Source organism: Triticum urartu, chromosome 4 (assembly GCF_003073215.2).
Source record: "Triticum urartu cultivar G1812 chromosome 4, Tu2.1, whole genome shotgun sequence".
Classification (NCBI taxonomy): Eukaryota; Viridiplantae; Streptophyta; class Magnoliopsida; order Poales; family Poaceae; genus Triticum; species Triticum urartu.
This window is the reverse complement of record NC_053025.1, coordinates 592,593,141-592,603,861: the sequence shown is the minus strand read 5'-3', so window position 1 is coordinate 592,603,861 and position 10,721 is coordinate 592,593,141. Positions and strand designations below refer to the sequence as shown.

The 10,721-nt window shown below is 46.4% G+C and overlaps 1 protein-coding gene across 1 annotated transcript; it reads left to right on the top strand.

The window, feature by feature from the left end:
- Nucleotides 1–5,901: 5,901 nt before the first annotated feature.
- On the top strand, nucleotides 5,902–10,382 carry LOC125552968. Its single transcript, XM_048716694.1, has 6 exons — nucleotides 5,902–6,316; nucleotides 6,553–6,693; nucleotides 6,800–6,858; nucleotides 6,949–8,589; nucleotides 9,167–9,308; nucleotides 9,394–10,382. The coding sequence occupies exons 2-6, from the start codon at nucleotides 6,573–6,575 to the stop codon at nucleotides 10,053–10,055; spliced, it is 2,625 nt and encodes an 874-aa protein (XP_048572651.1). The 5' UTR covers nucleotides 5,902–6,316; nucleotides 6,553–6,572; the 3' UTR covers nucleotides 10,056–10,382.
- Nucleotides 10,383–10,721: the final 339 nt, after the last annotated feature.

Sequence of the window (10,721 nt, the reverse complement as noted above, 5' to 3'; positions counted from 1 at the left end):
GAGGTGACAGCGTCTTCCATTTCCTGGTCTTCATTCTTGGCAGAGGTCTCGGAGGTAGCAGCACTGCAGATTGCAGAAACCAGTCGGTTTAGTCAATGAGTCGACCAAGAGTCTGCCCATGCTAAACGAGAAAACACAAGTTCTGCTGTTACCCGGAAATGGTGGGAATGGTCATTTTCATCTTGGGCAAGGCCTTCGGCGGCTTAGATGACGCCGCTTGTGGATGCTTCGGCGCTTTTTCAGTCGGCGCCGGAGAAGACGTCCGAGGCTGTTTTGACGACTGCCCAACAGGCACAGTCGCTTTGCCACGCTCGCTCGTGGGGTCGTGGGTGAGCTTGGATCGCCTTTCCGTGCGAGGAGGATCGGCTTCCTCCTCCTCTCCGCTGGAGCCGTCGTCATCCTCCTCCTCCTCACCATCAGATTGCCACTCCTCCTCACTTTCGCCTCCGCTCGCCTCCCCCTCCTCGGCCTGTTCTTGCGCCCCGTTGGGCATCGAGTACATCTCAGTAATGGTCTAGAAGACAACAAACAAGACAAAAGTCAGTCGACTGATTTTAAGCAAACAGAATGAAGAAAGCAAAGTCACATTCAGTGAGGCAGAATTGGACCTGGTCTACTTCGTATGATTGGTCGAGTGGAGGAATCCTCCTGGCTCCTCGGGGGTTGTCTTTGTTCCCTGTGATACTTGACAACCACCCCTCCAACGTAGGCTCGTCGACCTCCTCCGGATGAATCCGGGTGGTGTCATCGAGACCCGAATACATCCACATCGGATGGTCACGAGCTTGGAGCGGTTGGATGCGTCTCCGAAGGAAGACCTCTAGTAAATCCATACCAGTCACCCCGTCACGAACAAGCTGAACCACTCGACCAACCAACACTTTGACTTGTGCCCTCTCTTCCGGCGTCACTTTCAGAGAAGAAGGTTTTTTTGCTCGGTTCAGGGAGAAAGGGGAAAGACTCGTCGCCTGACCTGGAGTCGGCTGGTCTCTGCAGTAGAACCAGGTCGACTGCCACCCACGGACTGAATCAGGAAGAGTCATAGCTGGGAAAGAACTTTTGCTTCTCATCTGGATCCCAAGACCCCCGCACATCTGAATCACTTGCGTCTTATCGTCACTCGACTTGGCTTTCTTAACCGACTGAGAACGACAAGTGAAAATGTGCTTGAAGAGGCCCCAATGAGGACGGCAACCCAAGAAATTCTCGCACAAAGACACAAAGGCAGCAAGATACATGATGGAATTTGGAGTAAAGTGATGGAGTTGCGCTCCGAAAAAGTTCAAGAAACTCCGGAAAAAAGGATGAGGGGGCAGGGAGAATCCGCAGTCGACATGAGTGGCGATAAGGACACACTCACCCTCGCGAGGCTGCGGCTCGATCTCGTTCCTCGGGAGACGCGCCGATTTGTGAGGAATGAATCCCCCCTCGATCAGGTCATCAATGTCGTCCTGTCGAATCGCCGAGGGCATCCAGTCGCCCTGGATCCAGCCCGGCGGCAAGGCAGACCTCGAGGAAGATCCGCCCCGACCGGACTTCTTCGCCTTCGCCTGCGCCGTCGCTTTTTTCGCGCGCTCTAGGGCCGCCGTCTTCTCCTTCACCATCGCCGCAGACGAAGCTCGAACAGACCGGCGGCACCGAGACGAGAGCAGAGGTGGCGGAGGAATTCGAGAAGAAAGCGGAAAAATGAAGGCGCACTGTTCAAAAGTCCTGGGCCAGCGGCTTATATAGAGTTGCTTCCGAGTGACTGACCTGTAGGCCCAGGCGATCCTGTCAAATCCTGCAACAGTCGTGCGTGCGATACGTGGCAAAAAAGGTGGCGCGGAGATTGAGGCGGCTCCGCCCTATCCCATCCGATTACTACGGCCTCCTCCGCCCCGCGCGCTTCCCAAAATTCGAATCCCGCGAAATCCGCGAGCAGCAGAACAACTTGTCAGACGGAGGATCTCCTTCACACCGTCACTCGGAGCTTTTCAAGTAAAGAAACTCACTTGACTAAAACCAAGAATGGATCAAGGTGACTGAAAAGAAGTTGGTGTCGTTACTTAGGTTCACAGATCCATACCAAGATATACACAAAGCACGAAAAATCAGTCGGAAGAGTTCTCAACTCCTTCCCCACTCAAATCTCGATCCATTCGGGGGCTAATAATGAAGCTATGTACCTAGGGTAGGGTCATGGACCTGTCCAAGCTACCTTCCCCAAGGACATCTCTAGAAGAAACCACCTTTCAATCGACTCAGAAGTGTTCCACTCAACGGACTCGAAGACACTCGACCATGAAGACTATCACTCGACCATGAAGCCAACCACTCGACAGCCAGGAGATCTAAAGTCACTCTGCACGCAAACGGTCGGTCATTAAGTAGTTTTTATGGTCATCATAACACTTTATTTGTGGCGTTACCAGTAATGTGGCGTTACCAGTAACGCCCGATCTTAATGTACCTTAAACCCTGCATAACTGAGGGCCGGAGGGGTCTGACGAACTCTATATAAGCCACCCCCCTCCTCAGTGTAAAGGGTTCGCACCCCTGTAACACATACACACATAGTCCAGTCGACCGCCTCCGGGCTCCAAGACGTAGGGCCGTTACTTCCTCCGAGAAGGGCCTGAACTCGTAAACCTCTTGTGTATACAACTACTCCATAGCTAGGATCTTACCTCTACATTCCTACCCCCCTACATTACCTCGTAAACCTCAAGACGGACCCGTAAATCTCCCGCAACCGTATGGACCATGGAAGCCATACAACGCTGACCTGTATCAATTCACGGGGCGTCGATTTCTCCCGCAAAGCGGAGACAAATGTGGGGAGATTTGCGGGAGTTTGGACCGATTCCAAACCCCTCTTTTGACCGTTCTGGCCAACCAACTTTGTTGATTTCACATCCTGAATGTTAGTAATATTTTTTTTATAAACTAGGTCAGAGTTACGAGGTTTGACTTCAAAGAAAACTTATATGCAAACTAAAAAGGACCAGAGGGAGTATATACTAGTACAGATTAAATAAAGCTCCAATTTACAAATAATGAACTGGAACAACACAAAAAAGCCTCCCTGTCTAAAGGAAACAAAGAAAAAGGGAGCTCAAACCTATATTTCACTAAAACCCGTGGCTGAATGACTCGAGAAACTTATCCTAGTCCATCATAGAGAATTGCTAACTTGGTCCACAAATGTATATACACAATGCATGAAAACACATGACATCATGCAAAGCCAAGTCCCATCAAACCGGCTCTTGATCGAACTCACTTGCTCTTGTTATCCATGACGGCCATGCCCACTCCAAATTTGCCCACGATCTCGGTTCAACGTGCAGGCTGCACGCATTGCTCATGTATGAGTTTCCTCGAGGCCAATCTAGGGATAGAGGTACCAAACACCAGGAAAAAGGGAGAAATCCCCTTTGGTAAGGAAAAAAAATGTTAGGAAAAGAGAGACTGCGATTACTCGTGATGATTTTCACAATGTATCTTTTATGTAGTTTGTCGAGCTAATTGATAAGAAGAGAATATAATCGCACACAACTGCACAATCTCTTAGCTTGAAAAGAACACTAGTATATATAAGAACAACTGAACACTATACAAGAGAAGTCCTAAAAAAAATACTCCCTCCATACACTAGTAGAAAACGGGCTTTTTGTCTCGGTTCCAGAGGGCCTTTAGTCCCGGTTCTGGAATCGGGACTAACTTCCCCCAGTCCAGGTTCTGTTATGAACCGGGACTAAAAGCCCTCCACGTGGCCGCTGTCTGGAGCTCCGCCTTTAGTCCCAGTTGATAACACCCACCGGGACAAAAGGTAAATTTTTTTATTTTTTTTGAATTTTTTCCTGATTTTTAAATTTCTGAATTATTTTACAATTTAATCTCTAATCACCCCTCATCACTGCTCCATACACTAGTAGAAAACGGGCCTTTTGTCTCGGTTCGAGAGGGCCTTTAGTCCCGGTTCTGGAACCGGGACTAAACGTGGCCGATGTCTAGAGCTCCACCTTAACACCAACTGGGACTAAAGGATTTTTTTTGAATTTTCTTCCCAATTTTCAAAATTTTGAATTATTTTACAATTTAATCTCTAATAACCCCTCATCACTGCTCAATTTAATCTATAGTCTCTATTCTTTAATCACCCCACATCATTCCAAATCATCTAACTTCCCGGCCGGTCACCCATCATGTCACTACTCCAGCCTGAGCACACTTAACTTCCGAGTTCTATTCCGCCTAGTTTCCAAGTCTGCACTTGTTGTTTTCCTGACAATAGTAAGATGTCAATCCTATTAGCCCTCAAGAGTTTAGCTTGAGCATGAAGTCACACATTTCACTGTTTGAGTTTGAAACTATTATTCTAAATAATAATAATTATTTAGTAAGACTACTATTTCTTGAATAAGTAGTTTGACCAGATTTGACCAAAATTCAAAAAAATTGAAATAATTATTTAGTAACACTAATATTCTTGAATAATTATTTAATAATACTAATACTTCTTGATAAGTAGTTTGACCACAGTTTGACCAGATTTAATCAAAATTCAAAAAAACTGAAATTTGAGCATAACTTTTTTTCCTTTTAGAATTTGAGGATTCTAAAAATTTGCAAAACGGCCTATGTCCGTCAAAATTGGATATGAATTTTCGTGCTGAAATTTTGATATGTTATACGTTTTCCGACATCGTAGCAAAAGTTATAGCCGTTTTACTTTTTCATAACACTTTTTGGCAAAACATGTCCAAATTTAAGTTTTTTAATTTTCGTAACTAGTAGATGTGGTAATATAAGTACATCTCGAAGGATTTTAATTTTGGAAATTTTTATCATTTTCTTTTGTTTTTTTTCAAAACTGAAATGATGATACACCGGGGGGGGGGGTAGAGTTTGAGACACGAACCCTTTTAGTCCCGGTTTGAGATACGAACCGGGACTAAATGATGTGCACCCTTTAGTCTCGGTTCGTGTCTCAAACCGGGACTAAAGGTCTAATCTTTAATCCCGGTTTGAGATACGAACCGGGACTAAAGGGTATCGCACCCTTTAGTCCCGGTCCGTGTCTCAAACCAGGACTAAAGGTCCCATTTGAACCGGAACTAATGCCTTCACGACGCTCTAGCCGCTCGAACCGGGACTAATGCTCATATTAATCCCGGTTCGTAACGCAACCGGGACTAATGTGTACATTGAGCTGTGACCAAAGCCCTGTTTTCTACTAGTGATATCATAATATAAGAACGTTTTTTACACCAGGAGAGTAAAAAAGTCCCCAAACTCAAAATCAATGGCATACCTAGAGCTCGACCACGAGGGTACCAATCTTATCACTCGCGATAGAAAATGACATGTATATAATTATCATGTCAGCATTTTTCAATGCCATGGGGCAAATTAGCCGTGATAAAATGTTTTATTTGTTCCTATGAAAAATGGTTGTTCGTGCTAAGAATGTGGACACATAACCATGAAAACCACGAATAAACTTCTCTTTATAATAAATAAAGGTGAATTGGGATGTTTGATTGGCGCAGTTGTCAGGCGCCAAGTGGTCGCGACATCCCGCCTTTCACCTCACTCAACCTCTTATTTTTTCACAGCCCTACTTAAGCTCCTAATCACCATAGTTACCCTCAACAATCCCCTACTTATTTATATATTTAACTTAACCCAAGTAGAGTAGAGTCCTGACCATGACATGGCCTGCCTGGTGAGCCGTTGGGGGTGGGTACAAAAAAGATTCAAATTTTGAACACGGGCCGTGGTAAAACAGCAAACAAACAAGACATACAATAATCGTGACGCAGAGAGCGATAACGATCTGGATCCCCATCCCGGACCGGAGCCGGGCTCCCTTTTCAATTTCCTTCCCCGTCCGTCCCCCCCTCTCTCTCCTCCTCCTACTCCCCTCCCCCTCCCCCTCCCCCGTCTTCCTCGTGCAGCACGGCAGAAGGACAGGACAGCATTGATGGGCGCCACGGCCGCGGCCGCCCCCCGCCCCCTCAGCCCCCCTCCGGCCCTGGCGTGACGCCCCCCCGCGGATCCTCCTCCTCCTCCACCTCCGCCGCGCCGCCCGCCGAAAGGGACGAGGAGAAAGATCGCTGCTTCGGGTGGCTCCTTCCCCGGCGGGCCACGGTTCGGCGCGGCTCGATCCGGGCCGGTCCGCGCGGCGATTTGGCCCCGGCTGCGCGCTGCTGCTCCGGCCAGTCCCGCGCCGTTGACCCCGTGCCGCGCGCGGAAGGACGGATCTTCGCCGGCGTTCTCCGGCTTCGGCGGCTGGTTCCCCGGAGGGTTTCTTCCGGCGCTCGATTCGCAGGTATGGGTGTTACCTGCATTCTCGGTATATCTGCCTTGGGTTGCCTGGCGCCCTGCTCTCCCTCCCCTGTGTCCGGGTCAAATTCCAGATAAAGATCGGATTTTTTGGGGGGATGATTGGTCCGGCGCTGGCGCTCTGTCGATTACCTACTTTTAGCTGCGTTTTCGTGAAATGTGATTGCTTTTATTCGATTCTCTTGTGCTTGAGTAGTTGAGTGTGACATGTTTGATTTGCAGGTTTTGGACAGTGAGGAGGGATGGATGTGGAGAAAGCTGCATCCAAGGGGCATGGCTTCTTCGGCCTCTTTGATTGGAGCAAGAGCAAGAAGTCCAAGCGGCGGCTCTTCAGTGGAGGCGGGGGATATTCGCCGTCCCAGGGTAAGCAAATGTTTTGTACGAATCAAGTGGTTGCTGTAAGGTTTGATAAAATTCCAGGAATAAAAACAGGGGCTGCTGAGCTCACACACCAATTCTCTCCTTGCAGGGAATTCAGTAGATGGGAAGGAAGTTGACGGCAGCATGCCGAGTACGCCATCAAACTCGGTGCGTGTTCGGGTTGCATCATCTTTTTTCTAGCTGCTCTGTTTGCTTGTTTACTGTCATTCTGATGTCTCAAACTGTGCATATTGGCAGATCCTTGAAGATGGGATGAGTATGAAGGAAAGCAGCGAGCATAGCTGTTCATCCTCTGTAATCGACGACGAAGCTTGTGCGAGGACGGGACCCACTGTTGTGGCGAGGCTTATGGGTTTGGACTCCATGCCTGCGGCAAGCTCATCTGGACCCTACCCGGTCCCTTTTACCGGGCAACATACCTTCCAAACTATTGCCCATGATGAGTTGATTGGCAGAAGCTATGTTGGCCTTTCTAGCCCTCATAAGATGCCGAGTAGTCCCATTGATCGGTTTAGAATGGAAGCGCTGCCTCCAAGGTTTGCCAAAAGGACACTTTCAGTTGCACAGCATAAGTTGTTCTCCCCAGTGAAGAATCCTAATCATGTATCAAGCAGAAATGCTGCTGATATAATGGAGGCGGCATCTAGGATTATTGGGCCTGGAGCTGAGAATACTAGCTCTTACAGAGTCCGTGATGCTGGGTACTCAAATGATGTGCGTGCCTTCAGCCCAACGGAGATTGTAAGAGTCCAGCAAATGTCCCAAGCGGCAAGAAGGCGTGATGGCTCTGCATCTTCTAAGCCACAGAGTGGAAGATCGTTGGATGGAAGTTTGGTAACTTCAGAGACATCCTCTTCTGCCAGGTTCTCACAGTCAAATGGTGGTGCTCCAGTTGCTCCAAGGGTCAAGGCCGTCAGTCGACCATCGTCAGAATTTAGAGCTACAAATGGCCAAGGGAGAGAAGGTGTAAGCAGAAGCAGTAGGAAACCTCCAACTCGCACGGATCCTGTACATAACATGGTTGAGAGAAACGGGTCCAGTCAACAAAGGCAGAAGATTAGTAGCAGAGTGGGCATGGCAAGTTCTTCCAACGTGCTTGTGCAAAATAACACAAAGCAGAATGCTATGGGTGTTGAGCGCAAGCTGAATCCCAAGTCAGCAACACACAGTCAACAACAAAGAAACCTGCATCCACCAAATGCTGCTCCCAGAAAGGCTGGGGTCACAAGCGCACGCTCTGAAAACACTATGAAAGGCAACAGAAAGGGGGAATTGCAGCCAACCAACTATGCAAACAGAAGACCAAACTCTACAGCCAAAACAATCCCCAAGCCGAGAAGATTACCAGATGAGGGCATGCGTTCAAAGAAAAACCAGCCAAGTGATAAAGTTCTCACTGAAAGAAGCCCAAGGCGTGTTCGGCACAATATTGTGATAGAGGAGCAATCATCTTTCACCACGAACAAAAAGAAAATCAGCACTGAGATTGTTTCGTTCACATTTACCTCACCAGTTGACAAATCATTACATGGTTCTCAGTTTCCCCATTCAGTGGAAAAACGGTCAATAGAGAATTGGAACTCAGTGTCAACTTCAAGCAACACATCAAACACTGAATCAGATACCATAGATGGTGATTATTTGAGACTTCTTCTTGAGCAGAAGTTGAGAGAATTGACTTCTGGGGTGAGGTCACCCTATTCTAAGCCAGCCAATGGTGTTCGAATATACGCCCCTTCACCAGGTTTGGATGACACGGCATCAGCCTGTGACACATCCAGCATTGCATCTACTGATTATGATAGGGACTCCATACAGTCTTCAAAGGATGGAAAAGACAAATTCCCCCGGACAGATCTTGTATTAAAAGATGATCAGGTATGGCATTTGAGATACCACTCTTCCTATTTTACCTATTTCTTGCCAACTACATGTCCTATGCATGGTACCATTTTCCTTGTGAGCATTGGCTGGAAAACAAATGACCATGTTACCTAGTTAGGCATAGTATGTTTTCTCCATATAGCTATGGTACATTCTAGAGCAAGGATTAGTGAACATGATTAGTTTATCTTGCACTCATGTTTGAAGATTGTGAAAACCTGAATGTTCAGTAGTTGATAGTACAACATAAAGAGCAACTATCTGTGTTGTCCTTTAGAAGCAACAGCAGTAAACTGATATTGGGGTTGTACATGATCAGCTTTGAGCAAAGATAGAAACACTGAATTGATCTCATTGATCATACAGGTAGGAAGGGAATTTAGCTTTGGTATACTGCATTGAGACTTGATAGTTTGAACTTTGAACACTTGACCTTCTCATTCTCTGCAAAACTGCGGAAATTGGGAACTAACTGTGCCATCAATACAGCGCTGAGCCTGGATTTATGTACATGTTCATCACAAGTTAAGAACTGGTTTATATGCTAACATTAGCTTCTCTTTATGGCCAGTCATCTCAATCTGTGAAGTATGATAATGGTTTCATTGATCAAGTGGAGTTAGAGCATCTTCACCTAAGCCCCCATTCTACATGGGAAGCTTCTCTTTCAACAGAAACCTGCAGCTCTGCAGAGAGCCGAACAAATGCAAATGGTGAGTGAGTATACAGTTTCTTTGTTGTTGCAATAGCACTAGCCACAGATCTTTCTCAAAACCTTCAATATTTCTCCCTTTTCAGAATCAAGGTTATTTAGTTCAACAGAAGGAGCAGCAACATCTGGTTCGACACACTATGGTAGGGTCCTAGAAGTGGAGGCTTTATCAGAATATTCTGATACAGCCTCATCAATCACAGCGACTTTAGCCGAAACAACACATCCATCAGAAAGCAGCAGCTCATGTCGTATGGAGATAAAGTTCTTAAGAGAAATACTGAATGCTATTTCTGTCAGAGATAATGCTTGCTCTTACTTCGAGCGATTTGATAGCTCAAATATCCTGGATCCACATCTGTTTGAAGAACTAAATGGCAATTTTAGGCTGCCAGTGGGTGAAGAAGAGGGTAAATCTTTCGGAATGATTCGGAGGCTGCTCTTTGACTGTGTGAATGAAGTATTAAGCGTGAAATGCACATACTACTTCAATGCTGGTTACAGCTCATGGTTTACGGGGATGGCAGTTCTGCAGAAGCTCTCGCCGGAAGAAATCTACCAAGAGATGACCAGTCTGAAGGTTGCCGAGGAGTGGATGGTGGATGAACTCGTGTACAAAGAAATGAGTGGCCCTCTCGGGAGCTGGGTCGACTTCAAGACGGAGTCACATGAAGCTGCAAAAGACATAACAGCAGAGTTGCTAGAATCCTTGACCGATGAAATGGTTGCTGACCTTCTATATTGGTAGTTTGGTCATGCAATTATTGTGCATTTTGTTTGTCGAGAACTACAACAGGGGCCCTGACCTGCCCACCATTTGATGATAGATCAGCGGCTGTCAGAGCCATTCTCTACTTTTTTTGGGGACATTTCGGTTGTCATGATGCAGAAAATAGTGAGGCATTGTAATTTTTTTTCTTTCCTTACTATGGCCCATTGTTAACGAAAATAGCTGGTACTGTATGTTGTACAATGTTGCATTTTAGCTGTATGAATGGTGGTCTGTTCTTTGCAAACTATACTGCTGGTAATTATTTGTCGTCTGAGAAGATAGCACAAACTATTTACCCTCTCTTTTCAGCTGTGTTTATCTCGTGTTGTTAATGGAGGTAACTGGTACTGCATTGTTGCACAAATGTGACATTTTGTAGCTGTATGGATGGTGCCTGTTCTTACAAACCAGTCTCTCGTGTGCTGTATTTATCATGATCTGAAGAAAAAAATATTTGGTCGTCCAGGCAGCAACAAAGTACTGAAAACTCGCATTTGTCTACGATTTATTCTCTTGCAGTTGTAAGATCTGTCTCTACTTTGTTTACCCTACAATAACTTGGCACCATGTCAATCTATGATTGTTATCTACTGAATGAGGCTCACTTCCGTTTTTCTTTTCTTTGTTTTGTACAAGTTCCAG